Source organism: Stegodyphus dumicola, chromosome X2 (assembly GCF_044657685.1).
Source record: "Stegodyphus dumicola isolate Sdum_Otavi_A_Nest chromosome X2, ASM4465768v1".
NCBI lineage: Eukaryota > Metazoa > Arthropoda > Arachnida > Araneae > Eresidae > Stegodyphus > Stegodyphus dumicola.
Genome location: NC_140781.1, coordinates 181,986,429 through 182,006,967, shown reverse-complemented (window position 1 = coordinate 182,006,967; position 20,539 = coordinate 181,986,429). Strand labels below are relative to the sequence as shown.

The following is a 20,539-nucleotide window of genomic DNA, read 5'->3' as shown; positions in this document are numbered from 1 at the left end:
ATAAAAATGACGACAGTTTCTCTTATTTCTACATCTGAAATTGAATATCTGTTCATTTTCAGATGTATCCTTGATTTTACAGAATGCTACGGGAAAGAAAAAGATCTGTGACTTTAGTCAGCGAGGAATAACCGTGCATTATTGTGCGATAAGTAGAAATGATTTGTTTCCAGTCGAATAGCAGATGTGCTTAATAAGTATACTCCATATTCATGAAACACAAATATTCGTGAAGTCAGATGTACAGAAAAGATAAAAGGTTCCTGGGCAACAATCACAGATGAGCTACATAATGCTTGCATAAATTCCTTCAATTTCGGTACAGAATTTGAATTGAATCCAAATTCTTCTGGATATCTTCTACCCCGTTTCTGGCTGTTCTGGCAAAAGCTGATTTCCAGGAATAGCACAATTCTGCAGCTGTGAAATCAATATATCCCAAAAGGAATTATGACATGTTATTAAGTCGGCTCTGCGAGGAAGCCATACCATGTCAGAACCTCGTCCAATCCAACATCCACAGAAGTTGCATATTCAAACCCTGATTGCTTAATGAGCTGAAGATCCCTCCTGTTGTAGTATTGCTGAATTAGCCAGTCTTCTTAAATTCAACTTCGGAATGAACTGGTTTTGAAACACGAACAGATACGTATTATAGTCGACATTCGTTTTAAAGAAATATGAACCACTGAGATCACTGACCGAAGGGGCTGCCCACATCTTAATGTGTAGTGGGTACTGTTAAATTTCTTCTTAATAATGTGGTAACACAGATTTTTTTTCTAAAAGATCACAGATATACTGCAATATGTTAATACAGGCCTTCACGTTTCCATCACACTGAAATATAGATAGAGGGTATGTTATATCTGATTTGTTATTCGCGTACTTTGTGCCTATCTTACAAGATTACGTTTCATTGGCAGGTTAGGTTAGGTTATTTAATTACGGCAAAGCTTCGAGGGCTATCTGCCTAAGGGGAAGGATGCCTTCGTGGAGGACTTTCTAAGGGAAATTGGCTCGTATACACGTTACACATGGGGAAAACCACGAAACACCCATGCAGCCAGCACGTTCGCGGGATTCGAACCTCAGACCGAACTACCAATGTTCAGCGACTTACCGCTCGGTCGCTGGTGGGCTTCATTGGCAGGTTCCTATATTGTCTAATAGTTGTTCGATAACATTATGGAAACACGAGTGCCGCTTATCGAAAGTTTTCGTGAAATACAAGTTTCTGCATATATGACTCCATACACTTCCTGTAAAATTTGATCGTCTTGTTACCTTTTTACGATAAAAAAGTAGGTGATATTATTGTTCACTTACTTATAAGCTTAGTTTTTAAGTTGAAAAAGCTTTTTTTAGCACACCGTCAAACAATCGTGTCATTCGACTGAAGATAAACCAGTACTACACACCGCTTTGTTGCACATGGTTATTCCATTCTGTATAATATCATTAATATCACCTGTTTTCCTCCGTAGAATCCATTAAGGTCAAGGCTACATATGAAAATGAATGGCTGTTCTTCGTGGAAAGGAAATGCATAGCTCGGTCTTCACTTTTACGTGTACAATGAGCTTATTTTACAATGAAAACAAGTAATCTCAATATAATGCATACTACGCGCAAAATTATTGAATTGTAAAACAAGTGTAAAGCAAATCTCTGTTTAGGAGCTTACTTTCAATTGTTTGCTTTCAAAGAGTTGTTTGCTAAGCTATGAAATCGGACAATAAGTATCCAATAAATTAATAAATCATTGAGCTGTATACAACACGTGAATGTTTGCTATTGTATGAGGAATCTAGTCTGAGACTAGCTACTCATATTAATGGCATTCCAGCAGTAGATTTATCTTTATCTCAAATCTAATGGCTGATTATGGGCTGTTGCGATGTTTTATCTTTTCATTTTATTTTTTAGTATTCTCATAAAATTGTTAAGCACTATGCTTTTAAACTAGCTTCATCAATTTTCCTTACGTTGTTTTCCGAAATGGTATTTTGGTGTTAAAAAACAAAAAGTTTAACACTCTTTATTTTAGGCTGCTTTTTTATCTGCATGCGTGTGTATAATATTACCGATTTATACATATGCACTAAATGAGTTTTCTGTTTTTATATGAATTACACGTTTCCTTTATGTAATTTATATAAAATAGAAAACTCAGAATAGAAATTTGGAAGATTGTTTTGCACAAAATATATTTAAAATAGCATTATTGTCGAAAATCATGTGTACAAAGAAGAGGCATTTCATTGTCAAATTAATACAAAATGAGTATTGTGCTGCAGTTAACGTCCAAAACGTAAAGCAAAAATAAACTTAAATCACCGATATAATATAGTATATAAATACAAAATCGTAATAGAAGAACGTAAAATGCGTTACATTACTGCACACTTTTACTTCACATTATACCAGGCTGAAGGTGAAGTAATTCTAAAACTCGCCAAATAAGGATACAAAGCGAAGTGAGTATTATAATGATGGAACTGAGGCTAGATATTTCACCTTCTGAAATGAGAATGCCTAAGATTTAACTGTATTCAGATTCTTCGTAAATCTAAATGGAATCATGTGAATTACAAATTCGATGTTAATATTTATTTATTTAAGTATAATTTCTACTCTTAATTACCGAAAATAATTACCATTTGTCATATTGAGAAAGTATCTGCTAAAGTGGTTGCGTTACATATAGTACGCATAAATGAATTTCTGTTGTAATCAGTATACAAACAAAAATGAAATCTTCCAGCTATTCAGGCATTTCGAAACCGTGCTATAGATTCAAAATGATCTTAGTACTTTTACTTAAATTTTAAGTGCAAAGCAATAATCGAGATTGAAGTCTTTTTAGTTATTATCATTTAATTCAATGGACAACGGCGATTTAATAACAAAAGTAGTTTCATTTCTATCCCTTGCGCAATAACATTTTATTTTTCCATAACTTCACTTACAAATAAAATGCACAGCCCGAAGACGATCGTAATAGGTTTTATTTCTTTATATACGGAACTTACAATTTTCATTTACAAAAATTTCTTAAAAATAAAATGCGGAAATTTATGAAAATAGTATCTTTGATGTGGATGGGGAAGAACATGTATTGAATCTTTCCTGTTTGTTAATTGATGAAGTAATTAACTGAATAATGTGTTTGCGCAAATTGCTTGACTTGGACACTTAAATGCTACTTGATTTTTAATGTACTTCCCATACATTGCAAGCCCTAAATTATCAAGCGTGTGAGTGTTATTATCTTAATTTAAATTTGCTATTTTCTTGATTTACAGCATATATTTATTTATCTACTTATTTTCCTTTATTTTTTAGAATAGTAGCGATGAAGGTGGAGAGAGTATGGTATACAAGAAAGTGGCTGTGGTGGAGAATTTCTATGACATTATCTATGACGTGCATGTTGAAATGGATGGGCGAGGCGGAAAGCATGCTGGTCAGAAGAGAACATACAAAGCAGTGAGTATTATAATTATGGAATTGAGGCGAGACATTTTACTCGCTTAGATGCAATAGTATAAGTGAAAAATGACTGAATAAGATTTAACTGTGTCCACTTTTTTTTAATCTAATTAAGCCACATTAATAGATTAATACTTATTTATTTTATTTCGAGATTCGCACAGATATATAGTTATTATGTAATTCTAAGTAAATTACAATCAAATCTTGCTATATCGAGAGTCAAGGGATCAAAAATTTGGTTCGCTATACCTGACCCGATAAGAAAAATGGTATCTCACAAAAGAGTGTAAAAACTGACTGATGAATTACTTAAAAAAGCAAAACTTATTAACATTGTCGCAACCTTAAGAAGTAAATAATAACTCTAAATTTTTAAAATTATATTAAGCCTTCATTATAATTATTAACTCACATGTTTATTATTATTTTGTTATTTCCTTCTAAAATACACATTTATAATTTTGAGTAATTTGTTATTAAACACGATCTTGCGATTGAAGACCAGCGTTGAGACAGCACTGATAGATAAGCTTCATGGCTGCCAACGAACTATATTTCTGTTTCGATTTCGCCAGTTTAACTAAATGCTGATTTACACAAGCATGCAGTTGAAAACAGAAGTAAAAATTTGTTTTGAAGTAAAATTTTGTTCTTGAACAGCCTTTCTAAATGGAACTAAACGTATATTTAAATTCAAAAATTTCCTGATGTAGCTTCTAGGGCTTCGGGAGCACCAATTAAGAAACGCTGGGCTAAGGAATAGAACAAAATAATATCAGGAAGCTATAAGAGAAGAAGGAAAGTTGTATTGTTAAACGGAATGAGTCGTGTTTCAGTGGTTTGGGAAAGACTTCGAGATAAAATGAAGAACTTCTACTTTCTTGAAATATCCGATTCCCTTTCGAATCTGTGCCGAAACCTGTAAGCCGACTCTTCGGTCGAAGGGATTTTGTTAAAACGTGTTCATTTAATTAAAATCAAGTCCAAAATACATTATCACAATTTACTTTCATTAGAAGCTTTTGTAAAATATTAGGATTTGGGACAACTGCCCTACCTTTCTTTTCTCCAACGTATCTGTCGCAAATTTTTCGTGTCTCAAAATTCGTTTTATTAGACGGCAATTACAATTTCTATAAGATACATTTTCAGTTTCAGGGTTCGAGATTTCCTGATGCAAAATTTTCTGAATATTCTTACTTTCTTTTAGGTTCTTTCTTCATTATTAATATTTTTCTAGTCTTCTCTTTCTTTGCTTGAACCTATAATGTTCCTTTAGATGAAGTAACGATTTTTTCTTTGCTTTCATAGATGTTATGATTATATTTTCGTAAGAGTCCCTTAAAAGTTTTCAGATGCTTGGATTATACCTCTGATAATTTCCAATAGGAGTAATGTTTGTTTTCTAAGTATTTTCTCCCTAAATATAGTAAAAATCTGCTTAACGTCTCATAATAAGAGGTAAAAATGCTACAAGTCAGTTAATGTGTTCATGAATGCCTCCATGATTTTGCATATGGAACTTTCTTTATTTAATTTACTAAAGCATAGTAAATATTATATGAGTTGGAACTTTAGGTATGTGGGAACCATACTAAAAGTTAAAAAGCCATCTTTCACATTTACTTTTCAAATATACAGAATCATGCGAGTAATTTGATAAAATCCTTTACTTTACTTTTAGATTTTTTATCAATTAACCTTATGTGCCTAGGATCAATATTTAAGTATGTAAGGATCTAAAGGCCCATTTACACTAGCGGAACTTTGAGCCTAAGAAACGCAGGCGAATTTGAAGACTCGTTTGAGAGCTTTTTAACAGCATTTTTTTCTTATTGTGAGGGAATATTTAACGCTTAAACTCTTGAATAATGTTATAAGTTAGGCTGTTTATTGAAATGTGTAAATATTCAGTTTCAGTTTTAAAAAAAAAGAGTAACATTTTCGCCATTTAGTGAAGCTAGCAACTTCCGCGTGCATTTCTTAGGCTCAAAGTTCCGCTAGTGTAAATGGGCCTTTAAGTTTTACTAACGTTTATTTTATTTTAAATCTTTACTATCACTTCTTATTTTCTACTTCCGGCCAGAATTATAAGCGTTAATGTATTTATGCAAAGTTTGTCTGGCGAACGCCAAGTATTTAAGTTGTGGCTTTTTGCCAAGCGAGAGAGAGGAAGCAGTGAGTCGAAGCAGGCCGCTTACCTTAGAAGTTTTACGCAGTTGCTGGTTGCCTTCCAGGCCAGAGGTTTTAATCCTCTTGATAATTTTTAAACGTATTGTAGTGTTCACAGTTCTCTGTACTACATACGGCTTCCTGTTAATATAAGGCCAATCTTCCACGTTTATTATTTTAAAGTTAAATTAGAGTTCAGTTTTATTTTTATACTTTTTACGTTTTGACCCCAAGTAGCGGGTCTGTGTATTTCCGAAGTACGGAAGTTATTGTAAATAGAGAAAAATAAAGGGTTTTGTATAGCCTTCTTGTGTATCCTGTCTACTTTCCACAGTTTTGAACATAGCTTTAGTAAGCTCTCTGTTCCGAGTCAGGTCCTTGCATGTTCCCGAAGAAGGTAAGACGGAACATTTAACCTGATAAGTAAATGAAGCTTAAAACAGCCTTTTTGATCACATAATAAAATTCATATCGGATAACGAGTAAATAAATTAACCGTAATCAATCAAGAACGCCTGTTGATTGGTGTATATTTTAAACTCGAGAATACGGCGTATACTTTCAACTCAAGATTTGTTGCCTTAATATTTCGCTCAACATTCCTTGTTCTTTTTTTACGTACTCGGACCCTTCGGGACGGCAGACAGAGTCACTAACCTCTATCCGTCTGAAAGGTAGAGGATTCGATGTAAGTTTTATGTTTTCGATGTTATTGTTCGATTTTATTTACGAATAAGTGATCAGAAAATGGTTTAAGCAATATATAAGGAATTTGGATTTATTCTCACTTAAGCTGACTAAATTCCCATTTAGAATAAAATGTGGGGTGGCTTCGGTACTGATGTTATGATAAAGAGTGTACTAGTAAGTAGTCAGGAAGTTCAGAAAATGATTTAAGCAATTTTTAGACAATTTAAGTTTATCTTCATTTAAGTTACCTAAATTTGTACATTTATATTAATTAAACCATTTTTTCTTATGATTAGTTTTCGTCACTTTTCTTATCACCCGAATATTGCAAATGAGTAATCGTATTTAAGGCCAAGTTCTTTAAGGATTTAGAAATAGAGTTTTGGCAACGACACTCAAAGTTTATACATTCTTTTCCCCAAACCATCAATGTTAGTGTTCCAGATTTAACCATTGTGCTAACCGAAGTTAAGTCGCACAATTAGAAGTTTAAGCCAACTCTGCATTATGACAGTCCTATTTGTAGTTTCCGGCTGCAGCCCATTTAATTTGTAAATTCAAGCTCCTGTTCTCTATTACCCCCAAGTGGCAGAGTTTAATTTGCAGACACATGTTGTATTTTTGTTAAGTTCAAGTTTTGAATAAAAAGGTTATTTAAAACCCTCTTGGGACCTTGAAGTACTTCCACAGACGGAACAATTTGTCATGTGTTTTCTTATCAGTTTCTGTTAAAGACAAGTTGGTAAATTGTCGTAATATTAATTTTAAATCAGTAATTATATCAAATTATCGTATAACATGTCACTCCTAACATCATGACATTTTGTAAGTTTCTAACGTTGCAAATAATAATATTAACCTTGTATTTAGCGGCAATTGTTGACATATTTGATAGGTTTCGTCGAATGCTACTTCATGAATTTAAATTTATGACTTTATTGAAGTTAAAGTTATGAGTTACTAGTTTTTTTCACTTATCTATTTATTTATATAAAATCTAAAATTAATCCCCATGTCCTTTAGTTTAGTTAAATCTACTCCTTTCAATCGAATGCATTTAAAATAATTTTTAAATTAGTAGAATCAACAGGCATCAATGATTCTGAACCGGTGGTACGTGTACCACTGGAGGTACACAAGAGAAAAATAGATGGTACGCAGAGAAACAAAGTATTTTCAACTATTAAATTCAAAAATTAAATACCCCGACATCCTGTTTAAGTTTTTTTTTTTTTTTTTTTTTTTTTTTTGCTAACACTGGTAAATTTATGCTATCTGAGCTTTGTACAAGGTCTATAACTGCTCATAGACTTCAGCAAAATATTCCGTGTTCATTTTCACAAATATTCTTTTAGCCATAGACTTAACAAAATTTGTCATAAATGATGTTTTTAAAACAGAACTAGAAATAAATATTGTATTTAATAGGAAATGAAAATATATTTCTATGAAAAGATAATAATATCGTATTAATGCAAGAGTTTCTCGAAATATTAGCATGTCTACCGGTGTTGCCCTGATGTCTACACTTTATATCGCCACCATTTGCTGGCTCTTACTACTCTTTTTTCAATGAGAAACATTTTTACGTCGATTTGATGTATCTTACAAGCAGGTATTTTGTCTTCTTGTTGCTTTATATTCCTTACTTTTCTACGCGATTTGAGAATATCGTCGTTTGTTTTTGAAGAACATGTAGCATATTGGGCATTTAAATATTTGTGAAAAATAATAAAACAAACTTAGATTACTTAGATTTTTCAAAAATGGAAAAATGGCTAGTATTGACTAGGCTGAAAAGTGTTGATTCACAGGTGATGGTGCAGGACAATCTGCTAGCACTAAGAATATTTAAAAGAAAAGAAAAATTGTTTACGGAAAATATTATGAAAGTTATATTTATCATTTGGGTTTTCTTGGAATGGAGTTGAAATGGACCCTTAACCTTAACGTGCTGTTTGCAGTGAACTGCTGTCCAAGCAAAGTATGAAACCGTCGTTTCTCAAGATATCTTGAATTTACCCATGCCAATTTAAAGGATAAATCTGAAGAATACTTTAAGGGAATTATCGGAGTTCAAAATAGTAAACAAGTAATTAAAGGTTTTGTTACGTCAAGTGAAAAAGCTCTGGAAGCTAGTTACCTAGTAAGCCTAAGAATTGCCAAGACTGTGTAGGCACGCATTATTGAAGAAAACCATATATTACTAGCAGCTTAAGATATCGTTTTAACATTATTCAACGAAAACTCGGCTAATGAATTTAATAATATTCCGTTATCAAATGATACAGTAAGTCGACGAATTCATGAAATGGCAAATTCCATAAAAGAGACATTTATTCAAAAAAATTAAACACAGTGAGTATTTCGCAGTGGAATTGGGCGAAAGCAGTGTTATAGCGAACTTTGTTCAATTATTAGTTTACATACGTTTCGAAGAAGATAAACGAATTGCCGAAGAGTATTTATTCTGTGAATCTCTTCATGATACAGCAACTTCAAATGAAATTTTCAAAGTAATTGACAATTTTATGCCTGTGATATTCCTTTAAATAAGTGCATTGCCGTATGCAGTGACGGAACTAACATTCGGTTGTTATTTCTCAAATAAAGAAAGTCGCACCTGAAACTTAATTTTCTCACGGCTCCATTCATTGAGAAGCTTTAGTAGCCAAAATAATCCTAAAATCTGAAAAGTGTTTTGAATCAAGCTGTGAAAATTGTTAATTTTATTAAAAGCTGAACATTAAATTCAAGAATATTTACGGTTTTATACCAAGAGATGGGCGCTGAACATGAAACGCTTTTGCTACATTCCGAATTAAGGTGGTTGTACAGAGGCAAAGTTTTAACTCGTGTTTTTGAATTTCGATCAGAAATACAAATTTTCCTCTGTGATTCAAAATTTGAATTGCAAAATTGTTTATTGAATTATACATAGCTCGTTTAGCATATTTAGCTAATATTTTTGGAAAGTTAAATGAATTAAATTTATGATTACAAAACAAAGTGTCAATTTGTTTATCACTAGATATAAAATAAATGCAATGATAAAAAAATAGAGCTAATAAACAATGAATTGAATAATAATATTTTAAGCTTTTTACCACTTTTAGAAAGTTTTCTAACCGAAGATAATTTGAAAATAAAAGAAGAATTAGCATCCGACATTAAAAATCATTGTTTTTCAATGATAAATAATTTCAACATGCATTTATTCGAAAATTATGAAAAAGAAAATTGTGTGAAAAAGAAAATTAGTAATTTTTGTGCAAATGTACCTGAAATTTTATCTTCGTGAAGACGAAGAACAATTGATAGAAATTTCATGTGGTCGAACTCTAACTGAAGGTTTAAAAAATAACACGCCTTTTTAACTTTTGACTGAAAAGAAAAAAAGAATTTAAATGCGTTTCAAATAAAGCTATTAAATTTTATTTCCTTTTTGCACTACCTATTTGTGTGAACAAGTATATTCTTACATGTTATGTTTGAAAAATAAATACAGAACAAAATTAAAAGTGAATCCTAATTTACGGTTAAAACTAAGTGAAATAAGACGAGACATAAAGAAATTGATCAGTATTAAACAGGCCAAACTTTCGCACTAAATTTTAAAATTAAAGTATTATAACTTATCTTATGATAATTAAAATGGTAACCAATTTTTATATAATATTTTTATGTGTGCATATTTAATACAAATAGCCAGTAGGTTGTCTAATGACAAAACGTACATTTTTTTAATATTTCTATTGGGAAATTGAATAATAATCATTGCAAAATGTAGTGGGAGTTCTAAAGTTTTTCACTTTTTTTTTTCGTTAAAACGTTTGACTCCCACACGACAAAAATTACCGAAATATATGGTATTAAATTTAGAGATTATATATAAGGGCCGTACAGAAACAGGGAAACTTAATGTTTGCATGCGTATGTAACTAAATATATCAGTTAGAAAAAAGGTTTCTGATGTTAAGGGATTGAGTGACGAGCATTTCTATGCTAACATTTCTATACTGTGAAAAATATTGATCAACACATTTTTTTTCAATGGAGATCTTATTTACAGTATTTTATAAATTATAAAATTCATGACATAGAAAACTTTAGTAGGCTTTAGTATTGGCAGCTGACTACTAGCAGTATCATTAGTATTAATTTAAAAATAAAACAGGTTTGTAGTTTAATGAATTTTTTGTGCGATTACTAGATTTTTAGTTTTTCGCAAATTACTGCGAAAATTTTTCCGCATTCAAATGTAAAATTATAAATTAAAAACACTAGTAAATCACAAAACAATATCATCAAATGATATTTAAGAGCGAAAAATCAACCTCGAATTATTCTGTAATATTTGTTAACTGAACTCTCGATACAAATTTAATATTACGTCAAAAGTCGCAAATTTTGAAATTAAATATTTTGTTCAATTTCTTTCGCATAGGAGTCAAACTTTATTTTTATAAGAAGTACACAGTTGTCTTAAATATAAATACAGGGAGCGGAGGAAGGTACAAAAATTTATTTTTTCGTAATTTTTGCAAAACTGATTTCCTTAAATTTAGAACTGACGAAACATAAATATTTCAGTCATTTAAAACGTATTTGTAATTGGAAATATATGTTTACAATCAATGGTTGCGAAAATAAAGGCCAGGTAAGACCTTTTGTGGACACGGTGTGTATCTGTACAGACTACGTTCGTAACATTAGCACTGAAATATCAAAGAAAGGAAATCGCGTTGTCATAGTCCATAGGAACTTCCCATGGTTTTATTACTGCTTTTAACTATAGATATTAGACTATACTTGTTTGTTTATGTAATAGATTACGACAAAGCAGGTGAGGGCTATCAGCCTGAGGGGAGAAATGCCTTCAGAAAGGAACATTTTAAGAGTGACTCTCTCGAATCACACACTCAGGATATAAGATTAACCTATATTTTAAGCTTCACAATATATGTGGAGAAACCGACGGAAAGGTCAAGGATCTGAGGTAATGTCTATTAATTTTTATTAACTACCAGAGGTAACCCAGTAACCTATCACCGGTAATAGTATATTTACAAGAAAAGAGCTCAGATTTCTCGATGACAACTGCAACGAAACTTTCAGGAGTGATCAAACTTGTGAACAGTTACAAAATACGGTATTTCACAATCGCCGGGAACTTCTAGAACAAAACGTACAAAATGGCTCTTGCAAGTTTTGCAGCCATCGACTGGCAAACCTGGTTTATCTATGATTTGCATGGTCGTTATATGACAAGGCGCATTCCTCGAAGATAGCATGTATGTCATATGGCTGTAACCGTCCCTTGAGAAATGTGATACTGAGAAAGGGCGTATTCAATCACTAATCAATATTGCTGTGTAATAATATGCCCACTGCCCATATAACTTTTAATTCTTAAGTTGTAGTATAAATATTAGTGACAGATGTGATCCAAAAGTACCCACCAGACGATACGGCTCCAATTTACATTGACCAGAGCTTTATGCAGGAGTTGTTTACCCTATTGCAGTGGCTAAAGTTCTTAGCAGCAGTCACTCGAAAATACAAGATGATCCTGAACAAATTGCGAGAAACTGTTGCGGTTTTTGAGACAGATGATACAGTGGAACACAAAGAATCACGAATCTACCAGCATTAAAATTCCAGAAAGAGAGTAACATAGGACTCACAGTTCACTGCTGTTGTTCAAAGAAAGGAGTTAAAGAAGCACGTATCCCATTTCTAAACATAGCACATCTTTTCTTCACTACCTCAAATGTCGGTTATAAACTTTACTGTGTATGATATACTTTACACACTAGCTGTGAGTCTAATGAAGTCATTACCTATTCGTTGCAGAAGCATTATTGTTGCTCTTAGTATGTATTCTCCAATCACATTAGTATTATGCTGTGGAATCGCATACGTGTATGGGCAACTTTATGATGAGGAACATGGTCTCTTATGTCTGCACATGATATTTGCAATTATATGATGAAGTAAACTATCTCTGCTGATGTTAAATGTCCCAAACTTCACAGATACCTTAAGTTTTCAAATTTACAGCAGCAAGCAAATATTGCGGACGAAAGGAGGCTCCCAAATCTAGGGGTTGCGAGAAATTCCAAAATGCTGAACTTTGCACCTGTTCCATTGCTCACATTATTGTTGGAAAGTCCGATAGCTTTATTTCTGAGAAAAATTATTTGATTTTAAAATGTTATAGATATTACTTACCCATATATAGTATATATAAAAGCACATAAAAACAGTAACACTTATGTCTTTTTCCTATCATCTTTCAAGCTTCCTCTATTACATGAGATTTCATTTTCATATTTTCATATTGCCTGTTGGTCCTTGTGCTTTGCTATGGGAGAAATACAATGTGATGATGCAACTGTTAATAGCTTTTACAGAGAAGGATTCCAAAATATAAATTTTAAATATAAATATAAATTTAAATAATATATGTAATTTTTTAAAATAAATAACGCAAGCAGCTAATTTTTTATTTATTATAGTTATTCTCAAATCATTTTTTGTGACTCAGTTTCATTATAGAATCAAAACAGTAAAATATATATCTAATGGTACACTTTTATAATGGAATTTCAAAGGGCGACATAAGATTAATATTTCTTCTTCTGAAGCTTACAAAAGCCCGTTCGCTCTTCGTGAAACGATTTTCTGTCTACATTTTCTTTTCAGAATTTTGAGATAAAGAACTGACATTTTAATAGAATCGTCTGCTACTGTTTTTTTATTGTAATTCAGAATACGAGATTTATTTTGAGAATGGCCCCTAAAATTGATAGATGGCTCGAAGGTTACGTGAATGCATTTTCCAAGAAAAAAATTTCATATCAACAGATTGTCAAGGGTTAAAAAATCGAGGTTATTGCATTTCAAAGAAAAGATATTTTTAATATATTAAATTTGAAAGAGGAAAAGTGTCTAGTTGGAAGTAAAATGAAAAGGTGGCCACAAATCTAGACACATATTAAGACTTGTTTGAGCGCAGGCAAATATCAAAAACGCGAAGTTTCCGATTCTAAAAGAAAACCCACCCACTCAAAAAGATCCATTGGAAAGGAAGTGGTAATGTTTTCTAAAACTATAATGTAAAAGTTAAAAAAGATATTTAAACCTTAAGTTCATCAGTCTTTTGCCAAAGCGTATTGCGGAAAGAAAAAGAAATTGTGGACAATTATATGAAAACCATTTAGCTCCTGATAAATGGAAATTTGTGTTTACATTCAATCAGGAATGTTTGTACTTAACTAATTGTAACGAAAAAGATAAATTTTCTGTTGCTCAGCTGGCAAAAATGATGGTATAAAATGGCTTCGTTAACTGCGCAGTCGATGAAGCCAACTTCGCAAAAAACTGCGCAAACTGCGCAAAATAAAAAAGGGGGGACAGTTCTATATATCTCGTTCTACTGGGCTGATTGACGAAATTCAACTGGCGTTTTTCATGTCTCGAAAGCACGACTTAGGATATGTATTAGATTTATATATAATATTTCTCTAATGTAGATATTTTGACACAAAATCGGATTTTTTCTGAAATAACATACTATTCTTTCTTCCATATTTAAATTATACAACTCAAATTACGCCATACTACCAAGTTTTGTAAAAATCGCACGAGTAGTTTTTAAAAAATTAGCTCCCAAAATTTTAGCTCCTCAGTGTTAATTGAGTTTTGTATATATTTATTAATCTCTGTTTTTTATTAAACGTTTTTTCATTCTTCCTTTAAAATTTCGAAATTCAGATTCATTCCAAATAATATTCAGCCATTTTTTATGATTTAATTTTAAAATTTGTATTTTTAAATAATTTTTATAAATTTTTCAAAAAATGTTTTTAATTATAATCTATGATATTTTTAACCATCATCTCAAAGTAGACGTATTTCTAAGCATACCTGCAAAAAATTACAGTTTTTCATTCAAAATTTCCGAAGATATTACGTTAATTTATATATTGGCGCGTTTTGAAATTTGGCACATTTGTTGAAAGCGATAAAACATCAAACGTGCTTTAGACACTTTGCTAAAATTATTTGAAAATAGGAACGATGTTACTTTTTTCCGCTCATGCACAATGTAAAAAAAGTTAGAACGATGAGGTACGTTTTTTACCCCTCCGGCACAATGGAAGGAAAAGGAAAATTGCTTGCTATTTATTAAAAAGTTCGCCAAGTGAATTATTCTTGGCGCAAACTGAAAAAATTGCGCCAAGATAAGTTTTTGAACTTCTCTGTCAATTTCGCACCATATTTTACAAAATTTAATATCTAGGCGTAATTTGAGTCTTAGAATCGAAATATGGAAAAAATTGGTATGTTATTTCAGAAAAAGTACGATTTTGTGTCAGAATACCATGTTAGAACAATGCTATATATAAATCTAATATATATCTTAAGTCGCGCTTTCGAGACATGAAAAACGCAATTTGAATTTTGTCAATCGGCCCAATAGAACGGGAGATATTTAACTCTTTTTTTTTTTTACGCAGTGTACAGAAAAGTTCCCAACGGGATTCGTGATAGTTGCAGAATTCCGTTTCAACGGTAAATTAAAACTCAAAATAAGTCTCAAGTAAGGCTAATTAATTCACTGTACTATCATCAGAATGAATATTTTAGAACTAAATTTTGAAGAAGCGATTCCAGCTTTATATAGAAATGACATAAATAAAGTTCAGCTTCGTAAGGACAAAGCCTCTAGTCACATGGTGAAGTCAATTGCCATTTATTTAGAAATGAAAAAAAAAAGCGGAAACAAGAATGAATTATATGCCGTTTAATTATAAACATTTGTAGAATCACCTGGCACTTCTATGATCATTTACCCTTTCGGTTTGTTAAAACGAGCCTTAGGAAAATAGCATCCAAAAACAATGAACGGACTATACGATAGAAGCAAATCGCCGTAAGAAATACGCCCTTTGTGCGTAAAAATTAATTGTCAAAATTGTTCCCATAAAGTGCGAAAGGCTTTTAGTATTTTGCAACTATTTAAAATAACATCATTTAATTAAAAACACTTTTCTATGCTTTTTCGGTAAGGCCTTATATATGTAATTAATATGGGTTAGGGTTAGGGGTTATTCAATTATGGCAAAGCACACGAGAGCTATCTGCCTAAAGGGAGGGATGCCTTCGTGGAGGACTTTCTAAGGGAAACTGGCTCGTATACACGTTATACATGGGAAAAACCACGAAAACGCCCATGCAGCCAGCCCGTTCGCGGGATTCGAACCTCGGACCGAACTACCAGTGTTCAGCGTCTTTACCGCTCGGCCGCTGGTGACCATGAAATTAATATGATTAGTATTTTTTTATAATTTCCTTCACATGAAATACTATGATTGGTACTATTCATTTAAAATTATTTGTTGGTATTATTATTAATTGGTATTATGCATTTAAATCCTCCAGTAAAAGACACTTTCAGGCCTGGTTCAATTCCTGGTTTCTTTGCATAATTAGATAATATATTTCGGCACTGCTTTTGACTAGAATTATTTAAATGACTGTATTGGCGAATTCTGAAGTAAAAACAAACGTTGAAAAGTATCTAACAACAAAAGAGAAAAATAATCTAGATGTAAAAAGTTTACCAATATTCCATGAATAAAAACTCATTTTACTGCAGTTCTCATTTTTCGCCGATTCCTTTTCATTTATTCCTAGTCTCTCTTTTTTAGGCAACACAGGTGTCTCTGAAAATAAAAATATGCAGTAAAGGCTTCTTAGCGTGGGCGAGAGAGCTAGTGTATTAGCGGCTGGAATATACGACGGAACTTCAAGAGTTTCGATAATGGCATTGTTACGTGTCCATCTACAACACTTAATGTCACATAAAAGGTGGTTTACATAACCTACAAAATAACATTGTACCTTAATTACGCAAGGAAAATAATAAATCTATAAAAAAGAGAAGGGACATTTAGGAGTTGGACAGTTAAGAATTTATTCTTTGTTAAAAGACCTCTTTATTTTCATTATAATTTTAATATAACTTTCATCATCGTACTTTAGAATTTCAATTTGTATTCTGGAGTGGTTTTGCTTCAGAATTTCAGAGTTATCTGTGTTATTTTACTTCTTTTAGGATTAAAAAAATCAGCGTTTCTCATGTTTTTAGAGCAATTTTGCCTCCAGAATTTCTCAATTTATCTATCTTTGGCATGCAAAGTGAGGAATATTTTCTGTTATTGGAGGACTTTTCAGTTGGTATCTTCAGTGATACTGGAGCTACCTTACGCTACAATGGGCATCTGATATTGCATTCAAATTATTAAAAGTACTAAATAATATATTTATGAAATCAATCATAATTTTGGTAATGTGAAAATATTAAAGCATTTCTTTTACATTTATCTTTTTTTTTTTTTTTTTTTTTTTTTTTTTTTTTTTTTGAATGTAGCAAACTCATGCTTCAGTGCCCTTGGATTACATAAGTAATTTAGTTTTGTTAATTTAGTTTTACCACTAAAGAATAATTTTTAATGCTGCGTTTTACTGCTTTTTAATAATGTTATAATTCTTTATTTTTTTAAACAACTGTTCTTAAATTTAAAAAACAATACCGTTTTGTGTTTCTTCATGCATGCCTTGGTGTGCTGAAAGCATAGAGTACTCTTTTTTCCCCCATTTCAAACATGCATTTGATATTAATTCCTGAATTACATTTATCTTATCACATCAATTTTCCTTCACTAAGCTTGAAAATGACACTTGCTGCATTATTTATTCATCTTAGGAGGCGCGTTAATTTATTAAAGAAAAGTGCAACAGGAAGTCTTATGTCCGATTTTTGAAACATTGTTAAATTTTTCTCCCAGATAGCCGAGATGTACTCCTTCTTGCCTCGGGAGGCTGTGACCCACTTCTTGATGTCATGCACCGACTGCCAGAAACGGATGCATCTCGGGGCGGACCAGAAGACACCGACGGGTAACCATGACAACGGCCAGCAGCTCGACGAGAGCATCAGCTCGCTCGACACAACCGCCTGGGACGAGACTGACTCTTTACACATTGACTACAGTCTCCCGATCACCACCACCTACCTCAAGCACATGCGAAGTCTAGGTTACTCAGAAGAAGATGCCCTTAACCCCGACAGAGAAGTAAGTGATTCTCTAATTTGACTATATATTACTAACGAAATTAAATTTGGTTTTTGTCTCGGTGTAATCCATTTGCTAATGCAGTCATTCAGTCTCTGCGGTTGTTACGTTGCATAGGTAGCGCTCGCCTGTTGGCTAACACATTTTGAACACAAAGGGGGGAACATACATGTAAACGATTAAAAAGCTCTAAATATTAAAGCTCGATAACAAAGTAACTAAAAACTGATACTATGTAGACATCGATTTCTCCCTACTTGGTTAGACCGAACAAATCCCCTTCAATTAGGACTGAAAGAGAGTACATTAATCATAACATTAAGTGGATTTTTGCTTCAAATCAAGTGAGAAGTCTTTCTTTTTACTTTGTTTCAATAAGCTTTTTAATCCCGAAAAACTGCGTTTTAATTCCATGGACGAAATTTTGTTCTCTTTGTTTATCTTTTGTGATACTTTTTGCTTAATCTGTAACAATAGACTTACACAGTTTTTCATAATCTCTAGTCATTGATTTGCTTGGTAATATAAAGGTCCAACCAGTTTTCAAGATCTCTTATCGCTTTTAGAATTCAAATGAATAACTAATTTAAAGATAAGTGTTTAGTAAATTTGTTTGCTTGTCTGCTCTTTTTTGGATGTTCATTTTTCTACCCATTTAAATGATGATACCGGATGACATTTAAAATTTCCAAAATTGCGTTAAATGTCGTCATTATTAAACTTCACATAACACTTCAGATTTTTTTTATTTTAGAATATAATGAGGGAACAAATATTTTACACAAATCTCTAAAATATTCTGTAAACTAAGGACTCGGGAATAAAATCGTATACAGAGAAAAGAAAGCATTCCCAACTGACTGAAATTATTTCACTTTAGAAATAATATTTCCATGCTTTTATTTGTTCCAGAAACTGTTTCGCTGCCATATACTATATTCATTATTTTCGATTTTATGTCTATCAATATACTTCTAAAATACTTATGATAAAATTAGAAACTTCAGTTTGGTGATACAATCAAATATTTTTGAAATCGAAGAAGATCATTCACTTTTAATATGTCTCCATTCGTTCTGTACAGAATTAACACATTAAAGTTAAGGACATTTTTGTGTAACTCGAAATACAAATAAAATGAAAGGATATATGAATGCTAAAGAGATAACAGCTGTGAATTTTATAATACATCCCACGCTAAAATTATTAGTATAATCTCTGTAGATATCAATACATTATATCAAAAAATCTTTCTTAATACATTAACAAATGCAACAGATTTTCTTGATCAAAGTGAACTAGACATTATAAGTTATTATTAAATAAAACGAAAATTTATTAAAGAATATAATTTTCCCAAAGGGCGTTAACCCAGGAGCGCTATTAATTTCGTTTAGCAATTTTGCGTTGAAAATTTTATATGTCCGTTTGTTTCACTTCTCAAATTGTTGCCACCAAACACTATCGCGGTGTGTTATATTTAAAGAAATTAAATAATGAAGAAATTGCATAAATGTATATGTTTCTCGCACTGTGATAAAAAAAGGTACCTAGAGATATCAAATTTTGAATAACGTACGTCTCCACCCGAATATGGGCATTTGGAATTTGTTTTATTATTTATTTCATATTTTGTAAAGCATTTATGAGTTTTTTTATTAAGAAACTCAGCGATTTCAAAGCGAGAAATAGCAACACTGTAAGGAAAAAAAAAAAAAAAAAAAAAAAAAAAAACATTTTTATCTTCAACTCGTGAGACTGTGTACCGGAAATTCTAAAGATATGCTCAATTTAAAAATATTTTCTAATATTGCTGTTGAACTGAATTTTATGGTTTAAGTGCGAAACGCAGATATTTAATAAATAAAGATAACATACAAAACGTTAAAAAATGCCCTTTTGGGCGTAATATAATATCTGCAAGCTTTCAGAGTTTTTTTTAATTTTTTTTTTAATTTTTATTTTCACATAAGAAATAAATTTATAAAAGAAATTCCATTAATTTATGTCGAAAACTCAATGGGAATTTTTTATTAAAGATAAGCAGCTTTTGAATCACCCTGTACTCGCACATATATATGAATTAAATATTTGACTCTTTACCATGGACAGCAAATCATAATAAGAAAAAAAATATACATCGTAATTTTTATAGAGAAAAATAAACTAAGGAATAAAAATAATATAGTAAAAATAAATAAATCGATAACCAAGATACGGTTGCGATTCAATTTGAACTAATACCACTATTGAAAGAAAAATAAACTAACAAGCCAGCCCATAATGCCCATAATTTGTGATAAAATTCCGCGTAGGAGACAAGCAAACAAAACAAAGCAAATAATTATTTTGTTTTTTATCATTTACAAAATTTAAATTATATTTAACTGCTAGTTGATTTCAGTTATTCATTACATTGATCACAAAGAGGATAACGCTTTAACTGTATACTTTCTATTCCTGCTCTCTTGATGAAGATAGCATAAATCAGTTAATCTCTATCCTTGATTTTATTTACTGTAACTTTTGACTGTAATTATGTTCCAGCATCTAACTGTTCGTACATTTATTTATTTATTTCCATTTTTCATAGATACAAGTTGTTTAGGTGATTTATTTTTCTCTTTACCAATGGTAACTGTTTAAATTGGATTATAACTGCGCACTGTTTGTTTAATTATTTCTTTTTATATTCTTGTTACTTTTATAAGGTATTTTCTCCCTCTTTTCTGCATGCCTTCGTGGTGTAACAGTAGCACACTCGGCGAGTATTCAAGGAGACCAGACTCGAGTCCCGGCGAGGCATTGCTAATTTTTCCTCTGTCCGACATAAAATACCTAAAGCTTCTTTAGTGGCTCCATAGCTAAAGGGTGGTGGATGATGATTCTTCACCACCAGGATTTGGCGATTTAGTCCCCCCTAATCCCTAATCACCCTTTAAAAGGGGTATAAGGTATTCCACCCTCCTTTCTGCATGCTTTCGAGGTGTAACGGTTAGAACACTCGGCGCATATTCGAGAAGTCCAAGTTG

General features: G+C 31.8%; 1 protein-coding gene across 1 annotated transcript in view; it reads left to right on the top strand.

The window, feature by feature from the left end:
• LOC118181595 (nucleolar protein 4) overlaps positions 1-20,539 on the top strand; it is a 187,185-nt gene that overhangs the window by 102,594 nt on the left and 64,052 nt on the right. The window contains exons 2-3 of the mRNA XM_085810007.1: positions 3,349-3,492; positions 17,220-17,507. Of these exons, the coding sequence (XP_085666133.1) occupies positions 3,349-3,492; positions 17,220-17,507 (432 nt within the window). The remainder of the gene's footprint in view (positions 1-3,348; positions 3,493-17,219; positions 17,508-20,539) is intronic.